We start from the raw sequence: 17,322 nt of genomic DNA, 5'->3' as shown, positions 1-17,322 counted from the left end.
CATCTGTCCAGGATCGTCTTGCTCTCATAGTCTCTGGTGAAAAATATGGTGTAATTCTGATAGGCTTGCTTTTATATGTTATTTGACCTTTTTCCATTAGTGCTTTTAATATTCTATCTTTATTTAGTGCATTTGTTGTTCTGATTATTATGTGTCGGGAGGAATTTCTTTTCTGGTCCATCTATTTGGAGTTCTGTGGGCTTCTTGTATGTTCATGGGCATCTCTTTCTTTAGGTTTTGGAAGTTTTCTTCTATAATGTTGTTGAAGATATTTGCTGGCCCTTTGAGTTGAAAATCTTCATTCTCATCAACTCCTATTATCCGTAGGTTTGGTCTTCTCATTGTGTCCTGGATTTCCTGGATATTTTGAGTTAGCATCTTTTTGCATTTTGTATTTTCTTTGATTGTTGTGCTGATGTTCTCTATAGAATCTTCTGAACCTGAGATTCTCTCTTCCATCTCTTGTATTCTGTTGCTGATGCTTGCATCTATGGTTCCATATTTCTTCCCTAGGGTTTCTATCTCCAGCGTTGCCTCACTTTGTTTTTTCTTTATTGTGTCTATTTCCCTTTGTAGGTCTAGTATGGTTTTGTTCATTTCCATCATCTGTTTGGATGTGTTTTCCTGTTTTTCTATAAGGACTTGAAATTCCTTAGCAGTGTTCTCCTGTAGTTCTTTAAGTGAGTTACTAAAGACCTTCTTGGTGTCTTCTACCATCATCATGAGATATGCCTTTAAATCCGGGTCTAGGTTTTTGGGTATGTTTGGGTGCCCTGGACTGGCTGTAGTGGGAGTACTGGGTTCTAATGATGGTGAGTGGTCTTGGCTTCTGTTAGTAAGATTCTTACATCTGCCTTTTGCCATCTGGTATACTCTGGAGTCAGTTGTTATAGTTGTCTCTAGTTAGAGCTTGTTCCTCTCTTGATTCTGTTATTCTCTACCAGCAGACTGGAGAGACTTAGCTCTCTCCTGAGTTTCAGTGGTCAGAGTACTCTCTGCAGGCAGGCTCTCCTCTTTCAGGGAAGGTACACAGATATCTGGCGTTCAGACTTGCCTCCTGGCAGAAGATGAAGGCCTGAAACAGGACCTGTCCCAGAAGCTGTTAGCTTCAGTAGTCCACATTCTCACCTGTGCAGATTAGTCTCAGTGGAGTCCGGGAACCAAAATGTCTCCCGCAGATACTCAGACAAAACCTTCCTGGGCTGGGCGGGCACCTATCCTCTGGCAGGGAAGGTGCCCGGATGTCTGGAAACTTAAAATGGTGCTGCCTCAGAAGCTCTGTGGCTCCCGCCTGTCCCAGAAGATGTTTGCTTCTGTAGTCCACACTCGCACCTGTGCAGACTAATCTAGGTGGAGTCTGGGATCCTAGATGTCCCTCTCAGATGCTCAAGCAAAGCCCTCCTGGGCTGGCTGTGTTTTTCAATTTATTAAATAAGATAAAAATCATAGGCTTTGTGAGTTATGTTGGATATAATTTACCTAATGACTTAATGTCTTTCCTGTAACTGTCATGAAATACCCAGACAAGAGTTAGGAAGGGTATATTTTCAGCTCACACTTCCTGGTATAGTCCTTAATAGTGAGGAAGAGTGGGGACTTAAATGGTAAAGGCCCTCATAGGCTCATAGATTATAATGTTTGGTTCTCAGTTGGTAGACTGTTCGAGAAGAATTAGGCATATGGATTTTGGAGGAGGTGTATCACTGGGGGGTGGGATTTTCAAAACCCCAAGGTGTAATCTTACTCTCTTCATACTACATGCTTGTGGATCAGATATGAGCCTCCAGATACTGCTTCAGTGCCTGCCTACCACCATGTTTCCTGCCATGATGGTCATGAACTAACCCTCTAAAACTGTAAGTAAGAACCCAATTAAGTGCTTTCTTTTATAATTTTCCTTGATCTTGATGCCTTTGCACAGCTATAAAACAGTAACTAAGACAAAAAAAAAAAAAAAAAACCATAGTTGTAGAAATTTGAAATAGCTGGTCACATGACCTCTAGAGCCAAGACACAGAATTAAAACAAATACTGCCTCCTCTCAGTTTCCCCCTCCTTTGCTCTTCTTTCCTCCTCTCATCCTCTCTTTTTCTCTGTTATTATAGTCCAGTATCTTAGTCAGAGAATGTATCCACTTATAACTGGTAAGACATCCTGTCTGAATGCACAATAATCAAGGTCATTCCCCACAGGTATGTCTACAGGACAATCTCCCAGTTGATTCTTGATTCCCAACTTGAAAACTAACTAACACAGTAAACAGTGCTGTGGGTTGCTTGAATAGAAATGGCCTTTATGCCCTCATGTATTTGAATGCCTGGTCATTAGGGAGTGGTGCTACTTTATAAGGATTAGGAGGTGTGGTTTTTGAGGAGTAGGTGTGGCCTTATTGGAGGAAGTGTGACACTGGAGGTGGGGGATTTGGGTTTCAGAAGTTTATGCTGTCAGCAGTTCCACATGTAGAACTCTTGGCTACCTTCTCTAGCACCATGCCTGCCTAACTGCCACTATGCTTCCCATCATGATGACAATGGACTAAACTGCTGAAATCCTGTGCAAATTAAATGTTTTCTTTGTAAGATTTGCTATGGTCATAGTGTCACTTCACAGCAATAGATGATGGACCAAAACAAATACCAGTTTCAGTTATTAGTGAAATTTCATGGCCCTAATCTTTATCAATATTTGTTACCTTCTGTAGCATATATCTTTTGAATATCTATCTAAAGGATCTATCTAAAGGGTAGGCATGAGATGAGGGTCTATCTCTATAGCCCTCTATATTACCTAATAGAAGAAGCTTATACTTCAAAGTAGAGGATGGCTTTCTAGACTGACTCTCCTACTCTTCCTATGAGGACAGACAAGTGATGATCTCTGGACTTGTTTTTGATGAACGTGGAGTAATCTGTGGTACAGATTGACCAAAATACATGCCAAAACTACAACAAACAAAAAATGACAGAAAGAAGTAGTCACTGAAGATGAACCAAAAAGACATTGTCAGTGTCAGGTTCAAAGGAAACTCCATTTTTGCAAATGCAAAAGGCAGAAGGGGAAAATTAATATCTTTGGTACCTATTAGTATATCAAAGTACATTCTGAGCTCCAGTCTCCCTCAGTGTCACAATACATGTTACATATTTCCAAGTCCATGCTGGCATCAGTAGAAAGAAACTTTATGTACTGTCAATAAAAAGCTGATGGTCAATGAGATGAGGCAGGAAAAGGTGAGAAATCCTGAAGAGAGAGATAAAATTTTGAAAAACAGATGTGGGGGGAGTCATGCCTAATGCTAAAGGAGACAGTCTCATGAAACTGAAGAAAAGTAACCAAACACATGGTAAAACTTAAAGTAGAATAAATGCATAATTATGTTATAAGCTACTCAGAAATCAAGTATTATTCATGAAATATTAAGTCTCAAAGATGTTATTTTGGAGAAAAAAGAGGCCATGTGGAAAATTCCAGAGTTCCAGACATCCTGTCTGTTCTCAGGTGTTCTCCACTCCTTCCTTACCCTAAACTCTAGATCTGGAGCTTCTTCTTTTTCCCCACTTTTTTATTAGGTATTTTCTTCATTTACATTTCCAATGCTATCCCAAAAGTCCCCTATGCCCTCCCCCATACTCTCCTCCACCCCCCACTCCCACTTCTTGGCCCTGGCGTTCCCCTGTACTGGGGCATATAAAGTTTGCAAGACCAATGGGCCTCTCTTTCCAATGATGGCCCACTAGGCCATCTTCTGATACATGTGCAGCTAGAGACAGAAGCTCCGGAGTACTGGTTAGTTCATATTGTTGTTCCACCTATAGGGTTGCAGATCCCTTTAGTTCCTTGGGTACTTTCTCTAGCTCCTCCATTAGGGGCCCTGTGTTCTATCCAATAGCTGTCTGTGAGCATCCACTTCTGTGTTTGCTAGGCCCAAGAATATCCTCACAAGAGACATCCATATCAGGGTCCTTTCAGCAAAATCTTGCTAGTGAATGCAATGGTGTCAGCATTCGGAGGCTGATTATGGGATGGAACCCCAGGTATGGCAGTCTCTAGATGGTCCATCCTTTTGTCTCAGCTCCAAACTTTGTCTCTGTAACTCCTTCCATGGGTGTTTTGTTCCCAATTCTAAGAAGGGGCAAAGTGTCCATACTTTGGTCTTCGTTCTTCTTGAGTTTCACTTATTCTTTTTAAAAGTCTAGTTTTCAGCTCTGCTCTCTCCTTAAGTATACTCTTGGGGTCTTCCTCTTTCTTTCTTTCTCCTCCCTTTCTCTGCTCTTCCACACTCTCCCACTCCCTATCTCTCTGCTCTGCTCCTGCTTCTTTCATAGCTAGATTCTGATCTGCTGTCCATGTTTACTATACTAGTATATGTCTCTCTGGATTCTTCTACATAGCTTTGATGTTGTCATTTCATATCTACAATTAATGCCTTCCCCTTGAGCATACCATGGAGAAGTGTAAGCTTACAGGTCCAAGAAGGAAAAGGAAGAAAGATTAGCAGAAATCCCCCTTTCTGTCTATTCTTTCTTCCTGATGGCTAACTAGAGTGATTCTGTTTCTCAGGGGATTGAAGCTAACTCTAGGCAGGCAGCATAGACTGGGATCCCAGAAGCAGTTCATATTCTGAATCCTAAACTTTGGCCTTCCTTCCCTTCCCAATAAAAAATTCTTGATTTTTTTTCCACTTGTAGCAGGTTCAATTCTGAGCCATGAATATTCTCTTTTCATTCTCAAATTGTTTCTTTGACTTACAATGATGTTTATGCCAGTTTGGCATACAAAAATTTACAAATAGATACCTGATAAGATGGTTCAAGCCTTTTATCCCAGTACTCAGGACACATAAGTAAGTATATCTCTGTGAGTTCAAACCTAATCTGGTGCACAAACTTTACTACAGGAAAAACAGTGCTACAGAGTGAGTATCCCTGAGTTTTTAAAACAAACACATCCCCCCTCTCTCCATGTACACCCACAAACACACCATTCCTGGCAGTGTGCTTGCTCATTTTCTTGTCTTCATTTCAACCTTGTACAATCAACTTGCCACGGTTTGAATGGTCTAATGAGTGTATTCACTTTGTGTGTGTGTGTGTGTGTATGTGTGTGTGTGTGTGTGTGTGTGTGTGTGTGTGTGTGTGTGTGTGTGTGTGGTGTCTTTTTTTTTTAAATATCTGAACCAATTATTAGAACCTTGGGTCATAAGAAAAGCTCAGATGGATGAAGTTTGAGACTAAGGCAATTTATAGATCTCTTGAAGGGCTCTGTCCTTGTCTTTACATCTGACTGTGAGCACATTTGTGTGTATTTTTGGGAGCATCATCAAATGCTGTTCTATATGCCACTATGTGCAACAAAAAATTTCTGGACTCTCTTTTCAGGGAGAGCAAGGGTCAACACTAAATTGATCTGAATATGTCCTCTGGCTTTCTTTGAAATAGCTGTTTCTTCTGAACTTAAATAACTTCCCTTAAGGAGGCTCATATGCTTACAAATTAGTGTTTATTTTAATTATATTATATTAAATGTATTTAAAAATAAATTTATATTTATAAATACTAATTCCCAACAGTGCTTACTTTCATTATCAATGCTCTTCATTTTAAATTAGTAATTTACCACTCTTTGGCTGTTTTTAACAAAGCAGTACACAGTCCTAACACATGGAAATATCTGTGTTCTCATCTTCCTTTTAGATCTAGTCCTTTTAGAAAAAGGAATCCTAATAAATGGAAATAGGATATACTGTCAAGTTACAGCTGCTTAGTGTGAAGTATCTTAGAGAAAGAAATGCAATTTTTTTATTCAAACGCAATTTCATAAGGCTTTCTCTGTACTTCATTTTCTCAACTATGACCATTCTTCCCTAAGATTGGGTAACAATTTTAGTACTTCAGCTTATTACACAGTTTGGAAATGTTGAAGTTGTGTGACTTGTGTTTCTACCATCAAGTATTTATGGTTTAGCAGATCTTAGTGGGTGTTACAATAATAAACCATTATGCTTTCATTTTTTCATAATATTTAACGATGACCACATTCTAAGATTAAGATTATTTATTTTTCTTTACAAAAGAATTTATAGGTTAAAACTGAATAAGGGGGTCAGTGAGAAAACTAACAATGTCTGACCTCTGATAATATATAACTTGCTTATAACCCCAATGCTTAGGTAGTTAAAGTAGGAGGATCAAAAGCTTGAGGACAGCCTAGGATTCAAGATGATATCCTATCTCAAACCAACAAGAAGAGATTTCACAGACAAACACTGACTCAAAGTAATCAAAGCCACATGATTCTAGAAAAATGTTTCTGATGCCTGTCTCCTGACACTAACTGGATGTGTTTGAAACTCCATTTCCACTTGTATTCTTTTTATTTATTATTATTATTATTAGATGTTTTCTTTATTTACATTTCAAATGTTATACCCTTTCCTAGTTTCCCCTCTGAAAATCCACTATCCCTTCCCCCCTTCCCCCTGTTTCACAACCTACTCACTTCTGTTTCCTGGCCCTGGCATTCCCCTATATTGGGGCATAGAACTTTCACAGGACCAAGGGCCTCTTTTTCCCATTGATGACCAACTAGGCCATTCTCTGTTACATATGCAGCTAGAGCCACAAGTCCCACCACGTGTTTTCTTTGATTGCTGGTTTAGTCCAAGGGAGCTCTTGGGTACTGGTTAGTTCATATTGTTGTTCCTCCTATGGGGCTGCAAACACCTTTAGTTCCTTAGATGCTTTCTCTAGCTCCTTCATTGAGGACTCTGTGCTCCATTCAGTGAATGACTGTGGGCATCCACTGCTGTATTGGTCGGTCAAGCATTGGTAGAGCCTCTCAGGAGACAGCTATATCAGGCTCCTGTCAGCAAAATCTTGTTGGCATCTGCCATAGTGTCTGGACTTGGTGGTTGTTTATGGGATGGATCCCCAAGTGGAGCAGTCTCTGGATGGTCATTCCTTCAGTCTCTGCTCCAAACTTTGTCTCTGTAACTCCTTCCATGGGTATTTTGTTCCCTGTTCTAGGAAGAATGGAAGTACTAACACTTTGGTCTTCCTTCTTCTTGAGTTTCATGGGTTTTGCAAATTGTATCTTGGGTAGTCTAAGTTCCTAGTAAAAAAAACTCAAAGACAAAAAACACATTATTTTCTCATTAGATGCTGAGCAAGCATTTGACAAAATCCAACACCCATTCATGATAAAAGTCTTGGAAAGATCAGGAATTCAAGACCCATTCCTAAACATAGTAAAAGCAATATACATCAAACTAATAGCCAACATCAAACTAAATGGAGAGAAACTTGAAGCAATGCCACTAAAATCAGGGACTAGACAAGGCTGCCCACTTTCTTCCTACCTATTCAATATAGTACTTGAAGTCTGAGCCAGAGCATTTAGACAACAAAAGGAGATCAAAGGGATACAAATTGGAAAGGAAGAAATAAAAATATCACTATTTGCAGATGATATGATAGTATATATAACTGACCCCAAAATTCCATCAGAGAACTCCTAAACCTGATAAACAACTTCATTGGAGTAGATGGATATAAAATTAACTCAAACAAATCAGTGACCTTTATGCAAAAGATCAACAGGCTGAGAAAGAAATTAGGGAAACAGCACCCTGCTCAATAGTCACAAATAATATAAAATACTTTGGTGTGACTCTAACTAAGGAAGTGAAAGATCTGTATGGTAAGAACTTCAAGGCTCTTAAGAAAGAAATCAAAGAAGATCTCAGAAGATGGAAAGATCTCTCATGCTCGTGGATTGACAGGATTAATATAGTAAAAATGGCTATCTTGCCAAAAGCAATCTACAGATTCAATGCAATCCTCATCAAAATTCCAACTCAATTCTTCACTATTTTAGAAAGGGTAACTTGCAAATTCATCTGGAATAACATAAAACCTAGGATAGCACAAACTATTCTCAACAATAAAAGAACCTCTGGTGGAATCACCATCCCTGACTTCAAGGTTTACTACAGAGCAATTGTAATAAAAACTGCATGGTACTGGTGCAATGACAGACAAGTAGATCCAGTTGTATTCTTAACATGCCATTTGTTCAGACACAGGCCTATCATACCCTAAGATTTGGATGTTATAACCAAGAGGAAAATGTACCTGGGCTGCCTGAAAAAGAATGAGGATAATCTAAAGAGACTTTGGCTAACAACCATTTAACATTGTTCCTCAGTGACTTGCCATTTACCTGGGAATACCATGCTGATGAAGGCAAAATCCAAGAGCATTTCAGAGGAAAGCTGTCTCCCAAAAAGAGATTCCTAACTTGTCTTACCATTTTGAAGGACAGAGTATAGTCAAACAGCAATGGGACACTGAAATCAGGGCCATACCTTGACTCTTAGCTCTATCAACTCAGGTTCTTGGTTTTCCATGTTCTCATGGCAGGAATCCCAGTGAACCAATCAAGTCTCTGATGATTTCTTCAGAGTAAAAGGACTTAAGTGGGAGCAATGGAGGCATGAAAGGAGGTTTTCTTAACAGAGACCATTCAGGTTCTAAAAAGAGACAGACCAGGGCTGTGACAATGGATAAGAGAAGTGTTCCATTAATCACATCTCACAGACATGGCATGTTCACAAGGCAGGTGCATAGGGTGTAAGAATGATCTTCAGTCTTGAGAGGACTTAGAATTTACCATAGAGATGAAAAGATAACCAGAGTGCAGAGTGAAAAATCCTGTATCATGCAATTCACTAGCAATATGATGATTGATGATGATGATCCCCAGTACTGAATGTACATCTCTATAAATTTATGCATGAATATTTATAATAAAATTAATAGTAGATAAAATATAGAAACAATATAATATTGATCAATTCAATAAAAACTAATTATAATTAATATTGTCATTAGTATCTCTTGACAGTCACAAAACAAATGTCTGAGAAATACCTTCTTAACACAGCACTGAACGTTGTGAAGATTCTTGAGAGGAATGAAGTCCTTCACCCCTGGGTCTGATTAATACTTGTACCCTCCAAGGAAACGGTTTCTGTGAAGGTTACAGGCATTCACACAGTGCTCGTTCTGTATGTAGAAATATTTGAAACAATAACAGTAAAACAGCAATCATGCTTACAGCCTGAGCATACATAGTCTTTATTTTTCTTCCAGAAATAAACCTGCAGCTTCCTTGGAATCTTATAAAAACCTTATTCACAGTATAAGTCATGTCTTAATAGTCTTACAATTATGGTTTTATCTTGCCAAAATACAATACATATTTAAAGCTTGTCTAAAGTCATTATTTATTTATAAAAACAAGGTCCAGTACTTTGGTAGTGGTTGACATGAGGGCAACTGCTGGAGATTTGTGGGTTACAAGCCCCAAGCAGCAACAATATGGTAGATTTTTGACAAAAATGAATGTGAGAGAAGAATAAGGACCATGTGCCATCAAGCAGGAAGTAGATTGAGAATGATGCCAGTAACATGATGAAGGAAGGTGATGTATACATAGAAGAGTGTTGCTGTGGAATTTGTGTTCTGTAGAGTGAGCACTGCTTTAAAAAATAGACCCATGTTCTAACAGACTATATGGAGAAACTACATGGGAGAAAATCCCAGAACTTTCCAGCCAAAAAAAGAAAATAATATGGCTTGAAACAGAGAATAGCAGGGAAGACTCTGGATAGAGCTGTGAGAAGGAAAAGGAGGAGCAGAATAGAATGGAGACACTTCGTCAGAGGAAACAAGGACAAAGATGAAGGTAGAAATTAGCCAGCTGCTTCAGTGATGGAGGACCAAATGGAAAAGTGGCCTCAAGAATACAAGTTAAGACAGGAGATGGTCAGACTGGTTGTTGGACAGAGCAGAGTAATAGAAAAAACTACAAGATATTGGAGATTCAATTCCCTTCTGCAAGTGGAGAACAGAAGGAGACTGAGGAAGCAGATGTTGTACATGTGGTAGCCAAGCCTTTCCTCAGGCCAGATGAGTAAGAAAGCCATAAGCCAGAGGTCCTTCAGCTGATGTCACTCCTTGCTGTGTCAGGGGTTAGAAGGCAAGTTGTGTGAGCAGCTTCTTGACAGAACCTGAAGCTCAGCAGAAGATATGCACTCTGGAGAAGACAAAGTGTACCACTGCAATGCTTCAGGGAGGAAGATATTGGTGAAAAGTTGCCCATCCAAAATTCACAAAAGGGCACATTTGGAGTGGAAACCTTTTCTAGGCTGAGTGCACCACAGATAGTTTGATATTGAGTGAGCTCTCAGGCTCAGGAAAATAAAGCCCTAACAGTTACAGAGAGAACTAGATGTGTGATGATGTAAACAGAGTGAGCTCCCCCCCCCCCAGTAATCACAGGATTTAGGTATTAACTAGATGTAACTGCCATACAGCTTTGAAAGTATACTCAAAGTCACAGAATGAATGTTTTAATGGACAAATCAGCAATACCTTCAGATCAAGCGTCTGACACAAATGCACTTGTCCTCCGATAGTTCCTAAGCTACCATCATCTTGGCCAGGTAGGAAAATGACCCCTGAATCTAAGAAACACTGCAGTCCAGAGAATTTTATGCTGGCTTCTGGCTTCTGGCTTCTGTGACAGCATCATGCATGTGATACAAAGACATATATGCAGGTAGAATAAAAATAAACTACATTATTTTAGTTTTAAAAGTTAAAGAAGTTGAAGCACCGAAGAATTGCCAAGTTAAAAAGAAAAAGAAAAGAGGTATCTCTTTTGGGGAAGATGCAAATAGAATATGCCTTGTCCTTGGATGGAGGACACAGCATCCTGATCTAATTTGTCTCAGAGGAAGTTTCTGTCATTTTACAAGGATTCCTCCAATAGAACAGGCAATGCCCCAAGAGTTGCAAAAATCTCTGTGGGAACTTAGCACCAGGATTCTTTACATTTGCTTGTTTGAGTGTAGACCTGACAGGACACATGGAGCAAATACTTTCATACCTAAATCCCACACAGGGACAGAGCCTTGCAATCAACTAGAACCACTATTCTCCCTTGGTTCCCTGAAAGCCAGAGATTCAAGGATCCTACCAGTTTTACTTTCTCTCAGAGCCTAGGTGTTCCCCAACCCCCATCTGACTCTACCTTGTGGAGCTGGATGAGGTCAGGAATGTCCTCTCCACCTCTTGCCTGGGGCACTGAGCATGATGTCCTTGCTCTGCAGTAAATAAAAGGACTGTCTGAACAGGGTAGGCAGCTAAGCTGCACTCCAGTAGCATCAAGACTTGAATACAATGGGAGGCCACAAAGTTGGGAGGTAAGAGAACCTTGCTCATCCCAGAGCTGTGGGACTTCTGAAGACCATCCTTAGAAAGTCTGGGCTGAGTGCAGGAGATGGAACACCAAAGATCGAGTTAGGAAAATAGAGAGTGGGAAGGTGGAATCTGGTGAACATTCGGAATGGTGACTCCTCTAGAGACCCCAATCGCCCAATGGTTGTGAAGATTATTTTAAGGCTGGGTCCTAGAACTGTATTGGCCCATCTGTATTAGGCATAAGTGCTACAGAATCTCAGTAGCCTATCTACTATCCTTTTCTTGCTTTCTCTCAGGTCCTACCACCTAGTCCATTTGACTACATCCAACTTCTCTTCAATGATCTGCCAAATAATGTCTCTTAGTTCTGTGCCCTTTAAAGATCGAATGGCTCTAGTCTGACTCTTCATTAGCATTTAAAAAAATAAGTTAAACATGTGAACTGAACTCCGGACCCTTATCTTTGTCTTAATCATGCTTCTCAATGATTAGACTTGGAGTACCTGCATTCTCCCCTGCCTTCACAGAGCTTCTAGTAAGGTTGAAAAAACAACCATCATGAGAAAGACTACAGTAGGGGCAATGAGAAGACCTGGGGTGGAGAACCTTTGCTAGGGTAGGACAGCAGAGGTCCTGAAGTTGTCTGTACCAATGAAGGTGGGAAGGGTGAGAAGGTTGAATTCAGTGACAGGGATATGATAGGTGACCTTCTAGGTGTAATAAACATCACTTCAAGGACTTAGAAGCAACTTTAAAGTGACATAAGAATGGGCAGGAATGAAGGGGTGGAAGCTGGGTCAGATGAGAGGACCAACCAGAGGGTAGGTCATTAAAAGAAAGCAACCCCATCTTTCCACCAGAGCCCTGGGAGACTTAAGGGTAGAGTCCAAAGGATCTAAGTACTCTCAGGATGCTGTGTTCCTCTGTCTGAGGAGTGGGAAGAAGTATGTGACTGAGATATCTGAAGCTCCCTAGGCTATGTGATCTGCATTTTACCACAGTAGAAAACATTCCAGAACATACTTTCAGGGTTAAAGGGTCATATGACAGTGAGAGCACAGTCATGGGATGCACAGTGACTCAGAACTGCATTAAGGTATCTGGAGCAGTCACAGTCTGGGCCAAGCTGTGCATTCATTTCGGAGGTGAGGCGTGCTTAAGATAAAAGTAGTCCTTGTGCCTGCAGCTGATGCAAGGTCCCCTGAGCAGCCACTGCAGGGGACTATTCCCAGCAGCACAGCAGAGTATATGGTATCAGCCTATCTTTCGGTCTCATTCAGTATCTCAGTGTCTTTCCTGTCACACCTGACAGGATGTTACTGTCTTCTGCTTCATGGCTAACACAGGAAGGTTCTTCACAGGCAGAGTCTAGAATGGAGAGTTGCTGAAACCATGCTAAAGGACTTAGATCTCCTGGCTGTTGTCTATTGCTTTGTCTTTTCTTCCTCCTTTTCTTTATTCTCATCTCCACCTTGAGAAGAGAGGAGTTGGTCTGTATGGAAGGGAACTGAAGCCACACCTCTTTCAGCTGTGTTATGTTATGAATTTTTTTTAATATTTTATTAGGGTTCTTCCTCATTTACATTTCCAATGCTATCCCAAAAGTCCCCCNTACCCNCCCCCCCCCCNCNCCCCTACCCACCCACTCCCACTTTTTGGCTCTGGCATTCCCCTGTACTAGGGCATATAAAGTTTGCATGTCCAATGGTCCTCTCTTTATTGAGCTTTCCTTCTATATGTGCAGAGACAATACCTGTCTAGATACTAGATCTGATATCAAGACCAGATGTATCTAATAATCTTAAAATTGGAAGTACCTTGTCTCAAAGTGAATTTTTAGAATTCAATTTATAGTGCATATAAGCTATAAAATGACAACCAGAAGTAGAGTCCCTTATTTCTCTGTTTCAGAACAGTGATAATTCAGTGGTGTGTTGAGTGTTTTTTTTCTCCTTTGCCTCTAGACCACCCTTCCTGAATATTGTGTATGAAGCAAATGGCACCTTTGCCGTCAATCTTTTAAAGATGTTATGTAATAACAACCCTTCCAAAAATGTATGCTATTCTCCCATCAACATCTCCTCTGCTCTAGCTATGGTCCTCTTGGGAGTGAAAGGAAACACCAAAATCCAGATATCTGAGGTAAGTTGCCTGTCAAATCCCCAGCCCCACCCCCACATCTATTTCACATGCATAAGAGCTGTTGAGAAAGAATGGAAGAAATATATTCACCTAGGTAGGAATATGTTTCATGGAGCAGAGGCTAAGAAGGAAGGCAGTCTCCGTCAATAACTTCTGTAAGGTAATGAATTTTCCTGAGTAATAAAATAAAGGGAACTCTCAAATTTTTATCCAGGCTCCACTGAGAAAATGGTACAAAAAATTCCATGCTTGTACTCTTGGCATAGGCCTTTAATTCCAAATATGAAAGAGACTGAGGTAAGAGGATACATAGTTAAAGGGTAGCCTGAGGGAGTTAATTTCAAATGAAATGTTGTTTTGTTGCTGATGTTGTCATTATTGTTGTTTTATTGATTTGTTTTAATTTTATCATGGTGGTGCAGAACTCTTGTCCACCTTAGATCCTAGTGTCAGTCCTGAGGACTGCAATGTGAAAAATGTTGGAATTATTTTAAACATGGGTTGTTGAAATCTTTCATGTTTTCTGAGCAACAGACTTGTAATTATTCACTGGCAAGGAAGATCAATTCCTGCTTTTAATTGTTCCATTACCAAGCTGCTTTGATCAGAGCCTCCTATACAGCACTGTCTGAGCTATCTCTTCAGCTTGTAAACTCCATTTGCAACCAAATTGTTTCATAATTGAGTTCATATTTGTCTTTCCCTTCACAGGCAATAGGCTTAAACACAGCGATAGACATTCATCAGAGGTTCCTGTGGATTCTCAATATCCTGAAGAAGCCAACCAGAAAGTATACCTTCAGAATGGCCAATAGGCTCTTTGCAGAGAACACTTGTGAATTCCTCCCAGTAAGTTCTATTAGTAGAATGATAACAATTGTATTCAAATACTTGTTGGATAGATCACAGGAGAAGGACCCTAGAGGATTTGCGAAAACTAAGGATCACATACTAGCCAATATATGAAGGTTCACATTTAGAATACCTACATTCAGAAAAGCTCAGGAGGGTCGGGAGTTCTAGGCCAGGCTATGCTTCATAGTGAGATCCAGCTACCTAACATCCCTCAGAAGTTATTCCCATTTGCAAAGGCATAGAACATAAAGATGTTTTTGCTTAAGTAGCATCTGTACTAATTTTAGTTTTGTTTTTAATGCAATATCAATCAGAAGGTTGAAGAGCTTGCAGACATTTTATTTTGCAGTGTTACCTCACTTAACATTTTTTTCCTGCAAAGACATTTAAGGAGTCCTGTCTTCAGTTCTATCACTGGGAGATGGCGCAGCTCCCCTTCACCAAGGCTCCAGAGGAGGCCAGGAATCACATAAACACATGGGTCTGCAAAAATACCAAAGGTGAGAATTTCCAGTTGATTCACACTCCATATTTTTGTCCTTTCTATCCACCCCTTCCTCCTTCCCTCCAATTTCTCTTAATTTCCTTTCCCCCCACCACCATAGACTAATCTCACCATTATTTCTGAGTCAAGGTAATTCAGCCTATATAGGCCACATGGTATAATTTAGAGCTCAATGAATTCATGGAGGTTCTACTCAGACAATTAGATTGTAAATACACAGTTGTTTCAGTATTTCTTTAGGACAGGAGAGGGTCTGATGCAAATATGGTGAGATTTCCAATCTAACAGTTTACATTAAAAGATAGGGCTGGTCTCCAGTATTCACAGGTCCTGTGCCTCTGCCATCTCTGAAAAGTAGATTTGTGGGTAGAACTTTCTAATCCTGCCTAGAGGCTTCTTTTTCCTACAGTTTAAGTTGTCTCAGGTCTCACCATATTTACCTTTGCAAAGGAGTCATGTTTCTGCTTCCATATTTTCCAGTTTAGTTCCCTTACTTATGTTAGATGAAACTAGACTTGATTTCAATTGAACACAATTTATCAGAGCCTCAGTCATATTGGCCTAAGAGAACATCAAATTTGGGGTTGAAAGGTCTTGGTAGATGAGAGCATTGAGAGCATTATCTGATATCTGAAACATTCTGATCTCTCTGTATCACTAGGTACTTTCCTATTTCTGCTAACAGGGAGTAAAGAATGAGAATCTTTTCTTAAAGACTCAGCAATTCTTTGCCCATTTCTTGTTAGAGTCTCTACCTCTTGTGAACTTTGATATTGTATGTTAGCATACAATAAACAATTGATTCTTGGAAGGATATCCCTTAGTACATTAGAAAGGAATATGTCTTCTTACCTCCATTATCTCTTCAAGTGATGGACAGCACTCCAAATTGTGGAATTCCTCGGACATATAATACTTTCTACCTTTGAGTCTCTATCATATTGTGGTATTTAAGACCTGGTCATGACCATGAAGTTCCTGAAGAGAATTTGATTAAACATTAGTGTATTTGTCAGGTTCTACAGAGAAACTGAATGAATATATAACTTAGAAGGTGTTTAGTAAATTAGCAGACACCACACAGATTGACCTTCTGCATGCGATGAAGCTCAGAATCTATTAGCTTGTCAGTCTAGGAGCCTGGAGACCTCCATAGTCTAAGTCTGGCAAGAAAAGCCTAGAAAATTCTGCAGATCCACTAGTCTTCATCCTCATAATGGCCAAAGCTATTTGGTTCCAGATTCAGGTAAAATTGGCAGACTCAGCAGTTTCAGTAGTGCATTTACCAAAAGGGTCTGAAGGCAGGCAGAGAAAAGCAGTACTACTGCTCTCTCAGAACTGTATATCTGGCAGAACAGCATTGGATTGGCCACCCACAGGGTTTACTATCCTTTAGTTCCTCTTTCTTGGAAATTTCCTCACAGATCTTGCCACACACTTGTCTCTTAGATGATTCCGAAGAAAATCAAGATGAGAACTAACATTAGCTACCTCAGGTTCACTCCTAATCCCTTTCCAGATTTCCTGCTTGTTTTTTCCTCTACCCTAGAGTCTTTTTCTACTTTTCCAAAACCTGCTTTCCTTGAGGGACTTAAAAGTCTTTCACCATCTTCACCTTGATGTGCATTATCTTGAGTCACAAAAAGGAGGATGTTTTGCTTAGATTTATTTTTAATATGTTTGTATACATTCAGCAAATTTGAAAATGTGATGCTTGGGTCTGCCCAAATGTCATATGACTTTGTGTCTAACATATATAAAGGGAATCTGAATTAAATCTCTGCTTTATCAAAAGGGAAAATTCCAGAATTGTTGTCAAGTGGCTCAGTTGATTCAGAGACCAGGCTTGTACTTGTCAATGCCTTATATTTCAAAGGAAGGTGGCATCACCAGTTTGACATAAAGTCCACCAGGAAAATGTCCTTTAAAATAAACAAGGTAAGCAATAGTATCCAGTAGCTCATGTCAGTGTTACAAGGAAATTGCATGGAAAGCTTTAATTATGAGTTTGAAGCTCATGGCTCACTAGTAGAGATAGCATATTTTTTATGGAGTGCTAGGATTGACTCTCAGCCTGAGAAGAAAGATATCATGGAATACCAGAACACCATTTGAGACTTATATTTCTGACTGAAAGGTTAAACTCCATAGGAAAATGATAAGAATAAGGAATAGTTGCTGCCTGTGTGATTTTGTAGTCTATTGGTAACTCATACTACTTTTGGTCATTTCTCATAAAACTAATGTTTCTACCTTACTCTAAATCTTTAAGTTGAATAATTCAGAAACTTAGTCGTTAGTGTAATGTAGCATATGTATGGGTTATGGTGCAATGTAGAAAGTAATATGCAAACACTTATTTAACAGAGTAATTTTTAGTTTTACAAGCATTTTAAATTATTAGTCAACTTATTATTATTAAGCAATAGTCAGTTTTCTTATATTAAAAATGAGTTAGGCCGGGCGTGGTGGCGCACGCCTTTAATCCCAGCACTTGGGAGGCAGAGGCAGGCGGATTTCTGAGTTCGAGGCCAGCCTGGTCTACAGAGTGAG

The 17,322-nt window shown here is 39.8% G+C and overlaps 1 protein-coding gene across 1 annotated transcript in view; it reads left to right on the top strand.

Annotated features, from left to right (window-relative positions):
• Positions 1-11,199: 11,199 nt before the first annotated feature.
• LOC110288367 (serpin B9-like) overlaps positions 11,200-17,322 on the top strand; it is a 10,639-nt gene continuing 4,516 nt past the window's right edge. The window contains exons 1-5 of the mRNA XM_021154730.1: positions 11,200-11,269; positions 13,232-13,409; positions 14,121-14,258; positions 14,647-14,764; positions 16,565-16,707. Of these exons, the coding sequence (XP_021010389.1) occupies positions 11,247-11,269; positions 13,232-13,409; positions 14,121-14,258; positions 14,647-14,764; positions 16,565-16,707 (600 nt within the window). The 5' untranslated portion in view covers positions 11,200-11,246. The remainder of the gene's footprint in view (positions 11,270-13,231; positions 13,410-14,120; positions 14,259-14,646; positions 14,765-16,564; positions 16,708-17,322) is intronic.

This window comes from Mus caroli, unplaced genomic scaffold (genome assembly GCF_900094665.2).
Source record: "Mus caroli unplaced genomic scaffold, CAROLI_EIJ_v1.1 scaffold_6840_1, whole genome shotgun sequence".
NCBI classification, from domain to species: domain Eukaryota; kingdom Metazoa; phylum Chordata; class Mammalia; order Rodentia; family Muridae; genus Mus; species Mus caroli.
Note: the sequence above shows the minus strand (reverse complement) of the source record. Positions and strands in the feature narration are given on the sequence as shown.